We start from the raw sequence: 18,246 nt of genomic DNA on the forward strand, positions 1-18,246 counted from the left end.
AGAAAAAGCTTTATCTTAACGTATCCTATTGAGACTTCAGTCTGCCACCCAGTCAGGTGGCCACCTGATTTGGGGTGTTGAGTTGCACATGGCGGAATGCTTTGTGGGTGGACTGGCTTCCCTGGGCACTGGCCATTACAAAGCCTGAGCATCACCCAAGGACTGCATTATGTCTTCAAAACACGGGCGTAATCCTTGTGCCAAAAAAAAAAATGATTCACAGACCTTCTGCTGGTCCTATCCCAGGAGGGGATTTCATCCAGTGCAAATTAGGATGACAGAACTGGTCCTTCAAAGCCTCAAAGATTTTACCGGATTGACTCCTCCAACTTCCTACAGCTACAGTTTTCCAGCTTTTTTGTAGGTCTGTTAGTTTACTCTTTGTATCTATTAGGCAAAGTACAAATTCACTTTAAAATATTTTCACATAACCATCTATATTGTACTTTGTTTATTTCCCTGCTTTCAAATTACAGCAAGCATCATAATGCCAAATTTGTTAAAATTTTTAAAGTCTGTATATGTGAAATTTTTCCCGACTTTACATTTATTAAGAATTAAATTTCTAAAAAAAACCCTGGTAATTACCTATAAATTTGTTAAAGTTCAACGATAAGCAGCGAAAAGACATAGTTCATTAGAATTCTATTAATTAAAATGTTCTACTTATTATTAGTAATAAATTTTGACCTGCTTTCTCCAATTTAAGAATGCCTTTTCCTACTCAGTTTTTGCAAGCAGTCCTTTTGGTTCAAGTTGAAAATGTAGGGTTCAATTAGGAATACAGGTAAAAACAATCTTTTCAGTTCACAGTTTCCTCAAAGTCTTGCCAAAATTGGGCTGATTTGAAGAGAATACTAGAATTTGCTGTACAGAAGGGCAATTAAAAATGAAGTAGTTTTATTTTAACTGGCTTTATTCAGCTCTAGACCTAGCTTTATTTATATTGCTTTGTTATTTGCTTCAGTGCAAATTAAACTCCTTGAAAGCTCACCATATGCCCAATTCAACTCTCAGTTACACACAAACAATGATAACCGGGCCTTGTGCACTGGTAAAACGCAGCAGAGGATTTATGAAGGTTTTCTAAAAAAGCAGGGTCAAAGTGCAATGAGTTTACAATATATGTCTTCTTGAGAAGTTCTGGGTTTTGCTGCTGCATCTATACAGAACTTACTACCCCATTTCCTTGTTGGATAAGTCCAAATTTAGACAAAAAGGGGTAAATAGATGTGGTCTGTCTGAACTACAGGTTTTAGACAGATGCCTGGAACTGGAATATAGCACTCATTAAAAGAAGCCTGAGCTGTTTGCTCACTACGAATGAAATACTTCGGTATTATGGCAACCATGGCCGTGGGGCTTTGCTGAACTCTCAGAATACAAGAAGATAAAGGTTATCAAAAGATGTCATTAAAAAAAAAAAAGACTATGTCTAGATTAAGGGGAAAAAGAATGTTACATTCTTTTTCCTTTTCCACTGCAGTTTCTTGAGAAATGCAATGGGACGAGTCATCTAATTATATATATGTCACATTTGCTGGTCAGACTGGTCAAAAGCAAAGTCTTCCAGAAATTGTGATAATTTGAATGAGCTCATTTCCTCTCATATTTGCAATAAATTCTCTAATAATTCTGCTCTTTTTTTCTTTTTCTTCCCACCGTAGTAAGAGTTTGGTAATAGTTGCAAGAACTAGACACAAAAAATACTAGCACAAGTAGACAAAAATACGGATGTGAAAACTGCATGTTACTTCTCATCACAAGTGGAGTAAATTGGAAAACGGAGGTGGTTCATTGCAAACGTTCTGTATAAATCAGAGTGATCTCATGCACTGGTCCACATAGGGTAGTGCTGGAGCTCAGAAACTTGATGGTCCCCTTCCTTCCTCCAAACTAGTAATATCACTACAGCAATGAGCCATAGAAACCGCTAGTCAAACTGACCAACAAACCATCTAGCCCCCATCTCCAAGGGAGCCCGCAAAAGATGTTTCAGAGCTCAGCACTTAGTAAATAAACAAATACATCCCTTAACAAAATACGGTGCATCCAGGTGCATTGTGCAATAATTATTTTCCACTGCTAGCTTCAGCCAATCTAAGAACACATACCTAAAACTTAATAATCCGTTCATGAAACAAGAGCATGAAGGCTGAGACCACCAGCAATACTGAAGTTCAGTACAAGGGGGAAGGGAAGATGCTGGGATTTCACCATGCTCCACAAGTCTTTCCTTGCGTTGACTGTATGGGCTGGAACACGACAAACCCTGATAGACGCTTTACGGGAAAACACTGGGGAGATGCTCTAAGACACCAGGTAGCAGCAAGGCAGCAAGACAGTGCCATGACCGATGTCCCTGCTCCCACGGGCAGAGAGCAGGAAGGGCATGAACGTGACCTTGTCCTCACTTCTGCTCCAGCCAGCAAAGCTGAACTGACGTAAAGAGCACACTACATCCTTACGAGCACCACGGAGCTATCATCCTCTTGTAAAATCCTTGGAAGACATTTTGGCTGAATCAACCCCAGTTTCTCTAGGGGCTGCAATGCAGACTTGCCACTCGCAACACCACGGGCTGTGAAACAATGGCCTAGCTTTGAATTTACCTTTTGAGATGGTTGTCAAAGGAGTCTTAGAAGATGGAATAGGATTAAAAAGGGTGGCTGACGAATTTTCTCTCTCTGCTGTTCATCAGTATTTACACCACATTTCGCTCAGCTTCTTTCTACGTCCTTACATGTCTGTTTTCTACTATGCATGTTCTCTTAACGTTCGTCTTTCTGGGTGGCATAACCATTAAAATCTATTTCTCTTATAAGTACCCTTTTTCTTTAATTAGCTTAGTTACCTTCCCTGGACCTTTCATCTGTCATGACCTTTTAGAGATGAGGTAAATACACTAAGCATGTTATTAAAGACAAGGACATACCATTTAATTAACAAGAAGAATTAAGTTTTTGATATGATTCTCTATGCTTTTCTTAATGCTGATTTTTGTTATCCCTGCTATGCTTATTGAAGATGTGCTTATTGATTTGTTTGAAATTATTCCTAAATATTTCCCTTGAGAGGTTATACTAATTCTATACATTTTAAATATGATTGAAAAGCTTGAATTCTTCCTTTCCTTTCAAAAAGCTAATGTCACAATGGCATAAAATGTAAATTAACTGGCAACAGTCTGTAGGGAATTCTGCCTGCCATGATTTCTCCTTTTTTCCTTTGTTATGATATTTCTATTTTCCCTCCCAATTCTTTCTTGACTTGCTTAACCTAATTAATTTGCATTTCCATCCAGTGTTGAAACCCCTTCGTTTGTCTGAATGTTATGTGTGTACGTGTATACTTACGTGTGTGTATATACACACATTGGACTGCATTTGTATCCCTCTCGAATGCTTCCTATGGCTTCCCAACTCTTCACCAGCTTTAATTTGTCATCATAGCCAAAGTAAAGTCAGTATCAGATTGGTTTAATTTCAGAAGGAAGCCACAGCCAATGTCACCTGAAAATTATTTAAAAGGCTTCTGAACATAACAGGTTGGAGGAACATAACTAACCTCACAAAATCCAAACTAGTTGTATCAACCAGGTATAGTTCATATTGACACTTAACAACTCTGGTTTTAATGATTTTCTTATTGATTTTTTTTTCCTGGTGTTGAAATATGGTTCACTGGTCCGTCATTTCTATTAACTATCTTTACCACTTTTTTTTTTTCCTCTTTCTAGTACATTTTTGGCCATCTTCTTCCAGTATGATTGCCGTCCATAGTCGCAAATGATATATTTTAATAATATTTTAGTTACTTCATTCTTAAGGTCTTTAGTGTTCTTGGATTTGTATTAATCCTGGTGATGCGCTACAATTTAGTATCTTGATACCAGGACAGGTGTTTCCTCATCGTGCACAGCAGAGAAGATAGATACATACTGAAAAATGAAGTTCTGCGAAACCTTCTTATACTCCTTGTCTTTCCTGTCTGGTGAAACCTCCGGCCATACATTAGGTGTTCTTGTCTTATTATATCTAAATACTTGTATATATACTTCTGTCAGCTCAGGGTAGTGAGCATTTGTCCATTCGCAAGTTTGATTTGCCACATGCCAACATAGTGTGGCTTTAGCCTACAGAGAGGTCATGATTTAGTGGCAGCTACTTCAGCTCTGGATCTGCCTTGAACAAAAGTTTTCTACAAAATCCAGCTGGCAGTATTGGTAGTGGTACGCGTAAGTCCATAGGCAACAAAGACAGCAATCACAAGACATACACATTTAAAAATTGTGAGTTAGAGTCATAAATCCTTTATGTTCAAGTGATATCACCCCCTAAATTTTCTTAAATACAGGCAAAATGTTATCACATCCATCTCTTTTTGTATCACAAACTCTGGGGTAAAAAAATTTACAAAACTTTCAGACACACAGATTTTAACTGGCAATATGATGTATATAACCTCTCATTTCCCAGAGGAGCTTAATTACAGGCTCTCCAGTGAAAAAGGTTGAATGAGTTTCATCCTAGGCTCAAGTAGGTCATTTAATAAAAGTTGTTCTTCCAAGTCTATACAGAATATTTATATCTAAAAAAAGTCTTTACTTGAGGTTAACTTTAACATAGATCAGATTTGTTAAGTAAAATGTTCACTACAGCTAGCCCTTTAAGTCGAAAAGTATCCACATATACAACTAAATGGTTCAAACCCTGCAATTCAATTTCAACAACTAGCTTTAATCCCTGCAGAGGTACATAATAACTGTCAGGTTTTGCAGCTTGCAGAGTTATTGAATAAGCAGTTAGAAGCCTGTACAACTGCCTGTGATAAAGTTGATCATCGCTAAGAAAATCCATTTGCATCCAGAAGAATGCTCGCTGCCATAACTTGTAGCAAGTCTTTCCTGGATATTGGCAATGCCTACCTGGATACTTTATGTTAATAAACCATTAAAAAAATACCTCACTAGTGGAAATGTAAGGTTTTGAGGTTCATCTATTTAAACAGAACAGAAAGGTAATTTAAGAAAGCTACAGGATCACTTTCGGCGCTGCTGTAGGACAATGCATACAACTCACATGCAGCAGCTCCTACCTCCTGAGTTTCCTAAAGTCAAGAGAGACTTCTGGCAAGTTTAAAATGACATATACAAGATCAAAATATCTTTTATGTCCTGGAAAGCTCTACTCATTTTGGAGGCTCTGTCGATCAGGGTCAACTTACTCAACGAGGAACAAAAGATTCCTGTGATGCTCTGTGGTGCACAGGAGGCTGCAGAATCTGGTAGGATCCTGCTGGAGAGTGTTTCCTGCCATACTGTCTTATGGTCTTTCTCCCCATCTACCTCATTTATATCTCTCTTCAACATTTGCCCTGCTTGTTTTGTTCCTCTTTTACCAGCAAGCGCTCAACAGGTGTATCCTGCATACAGGGCAAGATCAGGACCCAAATAGCTTCCTTCAGACCAAAACCAACAGCTGCTGGTTGCCTCCTTTCAACAGCAGACAGGTTCAGTGTCAGCCAATTTTAATTTATTTCTGTAGTGTAAAATGAAATTTGAATCATTAACTCCCGTATTCGTCCAGCACCAGCATTAGCTGCCTTCTCATGGGGGCCTGTGTTCGTGGTAAGCCTTCTCTACACGGAGTCCTTCTGTGTATGTATGTGTATACTCTCTCTGGCTTGTGTCTCCTTTCTGTCTAAAGCATTGAACAAGAACGATGGTGATCACCCCAAAAGTTAGTGAAAGGAACAGTCTCCATAAAAAGATGAGAAGAAGTCCCATTATGCTGTACTGGTGCCTATCAGGCCATTTTAGCACCAACCTGCTAGCAAATGCCTGCTTATATCTCACTGATCACGTAGCTACGTAGCCACAGAAACAACACACAGCACCTCTGAAGAAAATCAGGGCTGAAGCGCCAGGGCCGGAGTCCCTGCCCTGCTGCACCACGACTGAATCTAGTGCAGCTTCCCCGGCAAGAGGCTGGGGGTAAGACACTGAAGCACCAGGTTCACCATCGCCTCAGTCTTCTCGGCAAAGGGTCACAGCAGCGTGAAAATTAAACTGGGAGGTTTTAGCTTGGAACGCGGGAAAGGTTTGGGCTTTCGAGCTACAAGCTTGGCCTGTACCAGGGGATAGCACTGAATCTGTCATCCTGTCTCATTACATGCATGGGATGGGTATATCAGTAGTAAGTTTTGTTACGGTGCTGCTCCACCCTATTAAACATTTCTAAAGTAATATTAACAGTTTCTAGTTTTGCAGAAGAGAAGCTTTAAAATGTTCCCTCTTTAAAAACTTGCTCTCTTTGGCTCACGTTTCTTTGGAAAATTCTAGCTTAACATTGTTACCAAGAACTCTCAGATCCTCCTCTCCCTTTGCCTCTCTCTCACACACACGCATGTGGAGATGGCAGCTTACATATGGCCGCTTTAACATTTTTAAATTTCAGGACAGAGTTATTCTCTTTATTCATGAACACCTCGTTGAATGCCTGCGTTAAGAGTTGCCAGCTAAACCAGTTTTGTTCCATCTGCTATGACCATTTTCCAGCACTGTCTGTCTGATTCACCAGCATCCCTCCTCACCGAGGCCGTCAGGAGGTCTGCAAACCGGCAGGGCAGAGGCTGCGGGTAACTGGAGGAGACAAAGCTCTGCAGACCCGGACAGGGGTTAAGGAAAACATGGTGGGCAGTTAAAAATGAGAGGGATACGGCAGGGCTCGAATGCCGCTTCTGAGCCTGGAAGGTGCATTTAAGGGGACTGTAAACTACCGCGGAATTGTACCTTGGGATAAATTATAGCTCACCCTCAGCATCACCTTTCTGTGGTACTTACTGCCATTATGTGCTGGCAGTTCAGTAGGCTACAGAGCTACCAATATATATTTGACAAACCCCTTAATTCATTTTTTATATCGATGGCTACAAAAACGGGGAGAAACGTAGTGAAGCAAAGCTGCATATTTTCAGATTGCTATAAAATGCCCTAAAATAATGAACAATTTAAAGCATAAGATAATTTAAAGCACCATATTTTGACATACAAGCTATTTATACTGTGATCTGTTTCTTCTATTGTTCATAAGCAAAGTCATTTATATAAAATCGAATGAACCATAAACTGATACGTCCATCTACTAGAACAAGAGGTGGGCTGGGATACAGCTTGTTCCATAGAACTGACTGGCCTGTAATTTTAAAGCCCTAAATCCTGTAATCGGGTTCAGTAGTACAGCCCTGCACCTGCAGAGAGCCCCACTGGGCTGCTGGTGGCAATCCAAGAGGTACCAGATCCTCCTGGAGGATCTAAAGATTTAACTAAACAGGACAAAATGCGGGTTCTGAAAGAAAGTTCATTCTATGCTTATAGTTGGAAAATATAAAAGAAGACATAGGAAAATTCATACATTATTAGACTTGTGATTTCATTAAAGTCATTTCAAATTAATAATACATAAAAGCAATCTGAACTTGGCCTTTGAGGTTATATTCTATTAGTTTGCTAATACCGTGTAAATTCTGCATTTGAGAGGTATCCTGCAGTCATCTTGGCCCTTCTTTTTTAAAGGAAAGTTCTGCTTAGAATCTGCTGATACAGCTTGGGACATTATTTTATAATATATTTTTAAATCAAGACTGATTTTAGGAGCCATATTTGTTTCTATGGACAACATCAAGCAAGAGAAAGAAAAGTAGTGAAAATAAATTTGTTTTCAAGTTGCCAGTCGATAAATAGTTTCAGTTAAAGAACTATGCAAAAAATACACACCAAAAAATCAACCATAAAAATCATGTACACGGTTAGAAAAGATATTGTACTAGAAATATTAGTTCCACGCCTCCTCATGGATTGTGAGTACTAACCATTAGAAGCCCATACTGTCAGCCATTTGGCATATTTGTTGGCCTAACACGTTTATACAGTGCATCTAGGCTAGGCATAATTTCACTACTTTCAGAAAGTGCAGCTTGGGCTTAGTGAAAGAAAACCTACGGTGATAACAGTAGCAATCTGAAAAGTTGCAGAAGTGAGATACTCGCTTATAGGTTGCGTCTAGGAATACCTTGCTGTATGCTGTCCCACTCCGGACCTAAAATGGCTGTTTTGCAGGGGATGTTGTTGCCTGGTGACCAAAAGTGCATCTCCTAGGCCACAGAGGGATATGAACATGCAGAAATTGATTTGTTCCTGTTGCTCTTGAGGAGACCGTACCCATAAAATAGATTAAGCTGGCACATAATCATCTATGCATTCTCCTTGCTGGCATGCTTAAACAGGAGATTGAAGATGGGCCTGTGATTTTGAGCTACTTACCAACCAGGCAAGGAAAAAACAGGATAATACCTTGCGCGCTACTGCCCACAGAATATGAAAGTAGACCAAACCTCAGCTACTGTGAGACTGCAAGACACCCCTGCTTCAATTAAGTCTGTGTTGTACATCTAGCCTGTTCCGGTGCAACCTCCCAGTTGCTATCAGGCTCTCTTTCTTTCATTAGAATCAAGTAGTTAATTAGCCCCAGCCTGTCCTCTCTCCTTCTCTCTTTCCCTTTAACGCAGCAGTAATGATGTCTAATTACCAGCAGCAGTGGATTACAGCACCATCAGGAGCAAATCTCTCTGGCTGACAGCAAAGCCGAGCAGCAAATCTTAAAGCTTCAAGGAGAGAATAATTCCTAATGAACTATTTGAATATTTGCTTATTTTTGACTAGCTTGTGACTGTAGAGTCCAACTTGTAATTTCATCCATCCTGTTACTGCAGAGGGAGCGCTCATGCTGCCAGCAGTGATTGATTTTAAATTGAAATTACTTTTACCTATGGTGAGATCAAATGATGGACAAGAAGAGGGAGAGATTCACTGTTTGGGGATCTGTTACTGTTTGTGGCTCTCTCTGCAGATTGGATGAGCTCAACTGTACGGGATAACAGAGAGAGGAAAAACCAAAACAGTGGGGATGTTTCTAAATGGTCAAAAATTAATAAACTCTTAAATAATTAGTAAGAGTTAAAGAAATGAGAGAATGGGCTTTTAAGGCTTACCAACAATTACTGTCTGATGAGAATCCAGTCTTTCCCCTTATAACTTATCATCCCTGGCTGGGTGAAATCCTAGGCCTCTTGAAGTCAATAGAGTTTTGCCGCTGGCTTTCTCCAGGCCAGGGGCTGCATCCCTGTTCTGTCAACCAGCTTGTTTCTGAGCCTTCAGCGCCTGGCAGGCACTGCCCCTGCCCTGGCAGTGGCTCATACAAACCATTGCCACCCCACACGTCTACTTAAATGCTCCTCTGCCTTTTGTGATGGGATAGTGACACCAGATTCATGGGTTTAGGAGATGGGCAGCATTTGTTTCTGAGAGCTGAATGTTTTATGACTGCTGAGTATCACCTTTTCTCACTTGTGTTGGACAACAGATTTATGTCGGCCAGCAGGAGGAAATTTTACCTACATGCAAGACCTTCTCTGTAAGGATTTTATATGTCATTGTTCAAGTAATGTACAGATATTTGGGAATTGCTTCCAGATAGGTCATGCTGACTTTCCTTTCTTGGTTTTATTAGCAGGCATCCTTATTTTATTAGAATGCCTGCTTGGTTGCTTCTATATGAATATAAACACATATATAGGAATGTACAGAGAGGCTATGATTCCCCCAAATGAACAAAGGTAAGACCAGCAAGGCACTCAACCTCTGACTGAAATCTCTGAAGGAAAGAAAAATGAGAAAAAAATGTGATTATTTGATCTGAAAAGAAAATAGAAGAAGGGATGCAAGGTGGGACTCCGGGCTTTATTGGCCTGGCAAAGGTGAGAGAAAACAGGCAAGGTGATCATCACTGAGTCTTGCGTTTCAGAGGCCCAGAGTAGAACTTAATTTTTAAATTCCATCATGTAAAATGAAGGTTGGCCTTTTTATTTAGAAGTGTAGTTGATATGATTTTAAAAAAAAACTGAATTTGCTTACAGTTTTGAACTTGCAGTGAAAAGAATAGTCTTAGGAATAAAGGATCTTGCCTACTGGCTCTCCAAAATGATTATTTCGATAAGCAGAGGAGATGTTAAAAAATACCAGACTAATCGGAGACTTCTGCTTGAGACATCATTTTCGTTATAAATTGTATCTACAATACCCTCTGGGGTCAGAGATTCGCAATCAGTCATCTAACGCTAGAACAGAAAACTGCCAAATTACCTGCATCTATAGGCAGACCTAGAACGCTTTGGTGAATAAAAACCATAGAGAGGGAACAAACTCTGTCCAGAGCTTCTCTTTCACTTTCAATCTTCCTATTTGTAAGCTCCTTGAAATTAATTTCCCACCTCTGCCTCCTCACAGCCACGATGGCATTGATGACAAGGGGGCAAATACAAGCCGGCCCCCAGGAATGCCCAGGTTTATGACTTCAGCAAGGCAGAGAGAGGCAGATTTCCCCAGCAGCCTACGTCACAACCCAACCCAGAATACTTTCCAAGAAGCCCCCTTTGCTGCGCCACCCAGCAACCTTCCCGTTAGGTCAGAATAAGCTGCCACTCCACCAAAAAAAAAAAAAAAAGAAAGAGAGAAAAAAAGAGGTGAATATTGCTCATCCAAGCCAAATGCCCAGGCAGGAATATTTTTAATTGCCGGGTTTCCTTTCTCAGCTCCCCATCCCCACCCGCCCCACGTACAAACAAAAGAAGCTTAGCTTGCGTGACCCAGAGCATGAGAAGTAAGAATAATGATACATTAAGAGAGTTCAATAGGCAAAAAAACCTACTTGCAGCCAACAGTCCCCATCTTCTTAAATAGGAAAATCTGTCGCCTCTGCCACCACCAAACATAATAGCTCTCCCGCTGTCAGACCTGCGCCGAGCTCCGCAGCTCCAGCGCCTGCCGGGGGATGCCAGGCTACCCTTGCGCATCAAACCGAGTTTTTCAAGCCTTAGGGCCGCCAGACTCGTGCAACCCCCGAAAGAGGAACAAAAATACACCCTTCCCTTCGGTCATGCGGAACCCCCCCACCCCCCCGCCTTTCTCTCCCTTTGTTGAGCATCCTCTCTCTCCCCGCCGCCGTTAACTATCGCAGCCGGCGCTTGCACAGCCAGCCTGGCACAGCCGTGCCGCTCGGCGGCTCCAGCGCTGCGGGCTAACAATAAACATTCATAATAATTAAAAATAAAAAAAGAAAAAAAAAAATGATATCCCGGGGAACACCATCCTCCCCACCCCCCCACCCCCAAATCACCGACCGGCGCCAGGCTTGGCTTTGTGCCAGGCGGGCTACCCCCGTGCGCTACCGACCGGCCCCCACCGACTGCCCGGGGACACTGGCCCCGCCACAATGGCCGGGGCGGCGGGACAATGGGCCACCCCAAACCCCGCCGCGGCGGCCCGGGAGGGGACGGAGGGGAAGCGGGGCGGCGGGGGGTGGGGGGGGGAACACACACGACAACGAGGACGAGAACGACACCGACCCGGCGGGGTGCGTTGCGCGCACGATCGCTTTAAATAAAAGGACCCACAAAGACCTCGGCGGTGTATAATGTGACAGGCAAACGCAACATGGTGATGATGACTTGGGGGGAAGAGGGAGGAAGGAGCCAACTGTGGCTGCGGCTCCCCCTGTGCCTCTCGCTCCCGGAGCGGGCTGCAGCGGCCGACATAGAACAAGGAAGACAATTCTCTACTAACCGTGGTTTTGACTGGCACGTACAGCACTTGCTTCCCTCCTCCAGCACCACCACTGACCTCGTCCGAGTTGCCGAGCTGGAAGCCTTTAGATTTGACCCAGAATTTGAATTTGGCATTATCCGTGGAGCTCGACTCGGAGCCGTTCAGGAGCTGGACGATCCGGTCGTATTTTTTACGGGTCACCGTCTTGGTTTTTCCTGAGTCCCCGTAAGTCCTGAGACACCAGTCTTGAAACTGGCGGTACATGTCCCGGTCGCTGCTCTCCATAATCTCCTAGCACACACACGCACACATGCACACACGCCGGGGCGCGCACACACACACACACACACACACACGGACGGACGGACGGACGGACACGCCGCCCCGATGCGGGCCGGGGTGCGGGGCCGGGCCGCCCCGCCGCACTTTGCACCTGTTCACCCAGCGCTCATGAAAAATGCATCATCCACCTCCGAGCCGGAGCGAAGGAGGTCCCGGCGCAGGCAGATCCCGGCGGATTTTTTTTTCTTTTCTTTTTCTTTTTTTTTTTTTTTTTTTTGTTGTGGTGGTGGTGGTTCGGGCGGGTGAGGGGGGGCGGGAGGGGGATGGGGGGGGCAGCAATCAATTCAATAGTGTGGCAATGTTCTCCTTCATATTATTATTATTTTTTTTCACAGGAGGCGAAACGGGGCTGGTGGAGGTTCCTCTTATCCTTCCACGGTACGTGATCAGTCTCTTTAATAATTGTGCAAGGCAGGACTATCCCACTGGCTCCAGCAGCGTCTTACCCGGAGAGGGTTCGGGTGGATAAATAATTAAAATTCTATCCCTCGGCTTAGCGAAGAGAAAAGAAAATATCGACTCGGATCCTTCTTCTTTTCCATACATCAGCTGCACCCGGATTCACCCTGGATAGTGCAGGTGAAGGGGGGTAAAAAAAAAAAAAAAAAAAAAAAAAATGAAGGAAAAAAAAGCCCACCCTCCTCCGCCCCGGCAGCCCTCGGCTGCCTTCTCGAAAGGCTTTCTGTCTCTGTCCTGGCGGGCTGTGCCTCTCCCCAGAGCAGCCTCGCCGCGCAGGATGGAGGAAGCAGTGAAGGGCAAACTGGTCTCTTTGCTCCCCCTTTATTCCAAGGCTGGGCGGCTTTGCTTCAGATATCCCCGCTCCGGGCATGAAGGTACTGGAAAGAAAGAAAGTTCTTACCTGCTATTTTCTAAGCCTAATACATCCGATCCGCGTTTTAAGTACATATTTTTTAATTTAAAAAATAATAATAATGGTCTGTGAGCATTTCAGTTCCTCATATTCGGTCCCACTGAATTCTCAGATTCCCTTTTAGGAATTTTCCTCTATTTATTTACTTAGCAATCCCAGCCGATGGAGGAAAAAATAAAAAAAATAAAAAAAAAGGAAAAAACACCAAACCAGATATAGATGAGACAGGCTCGGATATTGGACCAGAGGAGAGAGATATCAGTCCCAGGAGGATGTTGGTATAGGAAAGGAGGCGGCTCTCGGTTGCTCTGCCAGTGTAATGATGGTGCTCACACATGTAGGACTCCTCGGGTGCGGGGTATCCTCCGGTCTCTGGGCTAAACTGGCTACAAGGCATTCAAGTAAGTTTGCGTGCGGATGCTGAGCAAAACCCCCTTTTTCTAAAGGGGGAAGAAGGAAAAAAAAAAAAAAGCAATCCTGATTATTTTTCTTCCCCCCCCCTCCCTTTGCCACAGTTTCAGTTCACGCCGGAGATGTCCGCGCTCTCTCCGGGCTCCCCCGCCGCTCCGAGCAGGACACCCCCTCCGCGGGGGGAAGGCGCCGCGCCGCCGCTTCTTCTCGTCGCCTCTTCGCGGCCGCGCCCGCCCCGCGCCTCCGCCATCCAGCGCCGGGCTCCGCGCCCCCGCCCGCAGCCGGCACCTCGGTGGCCGGGGCAAGCGTCCCACCCGGGCCCGCCGGCGGCTTTCACCACCGGGGGTGGTGGTTGGGGGGGAGGTTGGGAGGGGTGTTCGCGTAGCACCGGTGTGGGGGGGCCGCTGGGCTGCGCCGCTCCCCGCGCTGTGCTGCGCTCCGCGGCGGGCTGGCGGCGGCGGCGCACCGGGCCGGGCCCAGCGCCGCTCCGCGCCCCCCCCCTCCCCTCAGCGCCCCCCCCCGCGTGCTCCCTGATTGGCCGCCGGGACAAAAGTTTCTGTGGCGACGGCGGCGCGGCGCGGTGACGGGCAGCGCTGTCCCATGTCGGGATGGCGATGGCGGGCGCGGGGGACGACGCGGAGCCCCCGGGGGATGGGGGGGGATGTGGGGTGGAGGGGGGGCGGCGGGGGGGGGGGGAGAGAGGCGAGGGCAGCGTTTCCATGACGATGTCTCCGGGCGCAGCCCCCACCCCCCCACACACCCCGCGCCGCCACCCCCCCACCCCCCCGCCACCTCCCGGCGCGCAGACGGAGCGAGCGGATCAGCTGACACATCGTTAGCTTAGGACCTAATTATTGCTTATTGGAGCAAGAAACGCGCGCAGGGCCGCGGCGGGGGGCTGGCGGCTTCCGCGCCCCCGGCGGATGCCCCCCCCCTCCCTTCTTCTCGCCCCCCCGCCCCACGCCCCGCCGCCGGTCCGCGCAGGCCGGCGGAGCGGGGGAGGAGCGACGGCACCGCGCACTCCGCGCACCGCGCACCGGCCGGGCCCGGCGGGGGTCCCAGCGGGGACACGTGGGCGCCTCCGGGCCGGGTTTTCCTCTGGAAACGGAGAGCGAAGCCCCTCCGCGGCGGCCGCGCTTCCCCGGGGCATCACCTTCCCGCCCGCCCCGCCAGCGCATCCCGCATCTCCTGTCGCCTCCGGGATCCTCCGCGCAATCCCGCCCCGCGGAGCGGCGGCGGCGCATCCCGGGCTGCGCCGGGCACCGTGCCGGGGCTCCTCCCGACGGGCGGGAGTGACACGGCTCAGCGCTTGTAGTGCGGCCATGGGGTGTGAGGCCGACATCAATTAAAACCCCCTTCTCTTCCGTGGCGCTGAAATGAAGGGGGTTGCGGGGCTCATAGAACCACAGAGCGGTTCGGGTTGGAAGGGACCTTTAAAGGTCATCTAGTCCAACCCCCCTGCCATGATCAGGGACATCTTCGACTAGATCAGGTTGCTCAGAGCCCCGTACAACCTGACCTTGAATGTTTCCAGGGATGGGGCATCAACCACCTCTCTGGGCAACCTGTGCCAGTGTCTCACCGCCCTCTTTGTAAAAAATTTCTTCTTTGTATCTAGTCTAAATCTACCCTCTTTTAGTTTAAAGCCATTACCCCTTGTCCTGTTGCAGCAGGCCCTGCCAAAAACCTAACAGGTTTGTCCCTGTCTTTTCTGTAGACCCCCCCTTTAGGTACTGGAAGGCTGCTATAAGGTCTCCCCGGAGCCTTCTCTTCTCCAGGCTGAATAACACCAACTCTCTCAGCCTGTCTTCACAGGAGAGGTGCTCCAGCCCTCTGATCATGTTCATGGCCCTCCTCTGGACTTGCTCCAACAGCTCCATGTCCTACATATCTTGGGGCCCCCAGAGCTGGACACAGTACTCCAGGTGGGGTCTCACCACAGCAGAGCAGAGGGGCAGAATCCCCTCCCTTGACTTTCTGGCCAAGCTTCTTTTGATGCAGCCCAGGATGTGGTTGGCTTTCTGGGCTGGGAGCGCACATTGTCGGCTCACGTCCAGCTTTTCATCTATCAGCTTTAACCCAGTGTCCTCTGCAGAAATCTTGCCGGTGCCTGGGGTCCCAGTCACTCAGGGCCTGGAAGGACCCGGTGCAAAGGCAGCTGTGGATTTTTGCTGCCCAGGCTTGGGCAGTGACGAGCACCCTACACTTTCACAACTGCAGGAAAAGGCTGCCATGGGAGGGCTGCGGTGCCAGCAAAACTGTTTATGCTGAGCCTGTATTTCTAGTGCAAAAAGGGAAGGTGCTAAGAAAGCTGTGAGAAGCCCTTCCTCGCACGCCCCAGCCAGACCACGCTGGTCCATCAGGCTGGCCCTGCATGTGGGCAACCACAACCTGGCCTCCATCTCCCCCCCTGACTCGACTCGGGGGCACCATCGCTGCCCCACTCCTCTCTCCCTCCCCCCCGTCCTGTGTTTACTCTCTGCTTTTCTGTTTTCTGTCTAGAAACACCGCCGCAAACACAGGCGAAGCTGGGAGAAGACTGTTGTTTAAAAGCAGCACGCTGAAGGATGCTTGTGTTGCCAAAACCTCTCCTGGCATCTGTAAAATCGGAGAGGACAAGCCGGCACAATGGGCGGAGAAAAGTAGGACTTAGAGATAACCCAAGGAGGCCTGAGACTTTTTGTTGGCCTCAGGGCTCATAAATTATCTTGGCAGCCCCGTTTTAGTGTTGGAGGCGCGTGGGACTCCCGTCCATCACAGGATCTGGAGGAGAGGCAGTAACAAAGGAACTGCTGTGCAGAAGGGAAACGAGGGGAACCTCGCTGAACCCTCACCCAGCAGGCTTTATGAGATGTAACATTACTTTAATGTGGCATTATATCTACATTTAGAAAAAGGGTCATCACACAGATTGGGCTGCACTGCTAAACAATTCTGTCAGATAATTGTTCTCAAACCCACCTCCTGCTGAGGGTCTCGGTAACTTCCATATCACACTGGTACTGCACTCTGCCTGAATCCAAAGTAAGCTCACAAAGCAAGGGGGAGAAAGGAAGATGCAACGTAGTGGGGAGTGGTGGTCTGGACAGTTAGAGCATGGATGAGTGAAATGCTTGAAATAGGCAGGAGTGCTTTAGTATATCAGAAAATAATTCCATATCCAGGAGTACCACTTTGGATCACGTAAAGAGCCATATGCCTTCTCAGCAGACACAAATTCCTAAATTCAGTTGCCTTTTGACCATGCCTTAAAGAAACCAGAAATATTCATTATTTTTTCAAACTGATTAATGACAGGAGAGAGAACAAACAAAAGCGGATGAAAACCAACTGTGGTTTGGAGTGGGGATGGAGAGCAGAAACTAGCATAATATTTAACTCAGCTGGATTTGTTCCTTTGTTTTACAGTGAGGATTTTTGATTTGCATTGGTGAAAGGTACGGACGTTTTATTACTGCTTCCATTAATCCCTTGGCTGGAAGTCCTAGGAGCATCCTGGAAACCCACCGTGCCAGGCAATGGATCAGCAAAGGACACAAACATGATGCTTACCATGAAGAATTTGTGAACTAAATATGTTCAATTGCACGGCACATGACTTCGCTTTTACATAAATGTACAGTGTAGACTATATCCGCATAACCTGTGCTCATTACATATGTCCATATAAGTATATCTATAGTAATTTCAGCAGAATTTGTATGGTGAATTTATAATGCGGATTTTTAATCCCCAGTTTTTAAGTCACCTGAGACTCTGAAATTAGTGCCGTAAGATTATAGTTAGATAAGGAAAATTGCATGAGGTTAGGTTCACCATTGTGGGTTTTTTTTGGTATCAGAATTAAGAGGGTTTAATAGCACAGACCGGAATCTCCTTGCAATGAAAGGGGCTTACACAGACCCTCCTTCTGTCAAGACTTCTAGTGACACCCCGTTACTCAGCTGAACTTGAAGAAACCCCATTAGCATCCTTGGGGAAAGGGGCTGCGTTGGTCCCTCGATGCCATGGACGGAGGCTCTTCTGCAGAACACACTTGCCTTTGTCAGAAAATGAGAGTTTCTGTCCTCTGGTTTGGAGACAGCCAAATCTGTGCCTTGCTGGGTTGTTTGCTGCGCCGTCAGCCCAAAACAATACAACACCAACAGATGTGTGAACTTTTCCGTTCAGTGTAATGAAGTGTTAGTGGCAAAACAGAGTTTTGGCGATTTAAATTGCCTCATGTGCATCAGGCTGTGAAAGAGGTTTAAAATAAATCATGAATACGTTATAAATATTGTATTTTTGGAATTATCAGCTTTAACAAGTCCACTGGCAATAGAAAGTGAAGACTTAGGCAGAACGGGGCCTGATGTCTCTCATTAAAGTCGCCAGTGTTTCTAGACAAAATTAGTGTTGTGGTGATGTAGCGCTGAGTCCATAGAAAAAGCTGAGAAGACACTTTCAAGTTTTTAGAACTGGCTGAAAAAAAGTGAAGGCTTTTGGCTGAAATCTATCATCCAACTTCTGCCAAAGAGGAGTGTTTAGAAAACATGCCCCGTCATATTTCAGCACAGTGCTTGATATGGAGTTATTGGATGGTTAAGGGTAGCCTTTAAGGGTAAGAGTTTTCTGTCTCTTTTGTGGTTTTGTTCACTGACATAGTTAGAAAAATTATTTTGACACTTCTAACTTGCGATGCACGTGAGTTATGATGGAAAGTCCACTTTCTGTGCAGACTGAAAATCTTCCTTGCTGAACTGAGAGAAGATCATAGAATCATAGAATTGCCTGGGTTGGAAGGGACCTTTCAGATCATTAAGTCCAACCATCAACCTAACTCTGACAAAAACCATCACTAAACCATATCTCTAAGCACCATGTCTACCCATCTTTTAGGGGATGGTGCCTCAACCACTTCCCCGGGCAGCCTGTTCCAATGCTTAATAACCCTTTAGGTGTAAAACTTTTTCCTAATATG

The 18,246-nt window shown here is 46.0% G+C and overlaps 1 protein-coding gene and 1 long non-coding RNA gene across 6 annotated transcripts in view; one reads left to right on the top strand and one right to left on the bottom strand.

Moving 5' to 3' along the window:
• Positions 1–12,161, bottom strand: part of NOL4 (nucleolar protein 4) — a 196,610-nt gene extending 184,449 nt beyond the window's left edge. For 2 of the 5 annotated variants that reach the window (XM_074576933.1, XM_074576931.1), the window contains exon 1: positions 11,681–12,094. In XM_074576933.1, coding sequence (XP_074433034.1) covers positions 11,681–11,947 — 267 coding nt within the window. In that variant the 5' untranslated portion in view covers positions 11,948–12,094. Of the gene's footprint in view, positions 1–10,766; positions 10,908–11,680 lie in introns of those variants that run through there. The other 3 variants (XM_074576932.1, XM_074576930.1, XM_074576934.1) reach the window with 3 other exon arrangements.
• LOC141739521 (uncharacterized) lies at positions 11,412–17,557 on the top strand. The gene is made up of 4 exons (XR_012585727.1): positions 11,412–11,887; positions 12,340–12,583; positions 15,789–15,928; positions 16,695–17,557. It is a non-coding gene; the product is annotated as an uncharacterized LOC141739521 (long non-coding RNA).
• Positions 17,558–18,246: the final 689 nt, after the last annotated feature.

This window comes from Larus michahellis, chromosome 2 (assembly GCF_964199755.1).
Source record: "Larus michahellis chromosome 2, bLarMic1.1, whole genome shotgun sequence".
Classification (NCBI taxonomy): Eukaryota; Metazoa; Chordata; class Aves; order Charadriiformes; family Laridae; genus Larus; species Larus michahellis.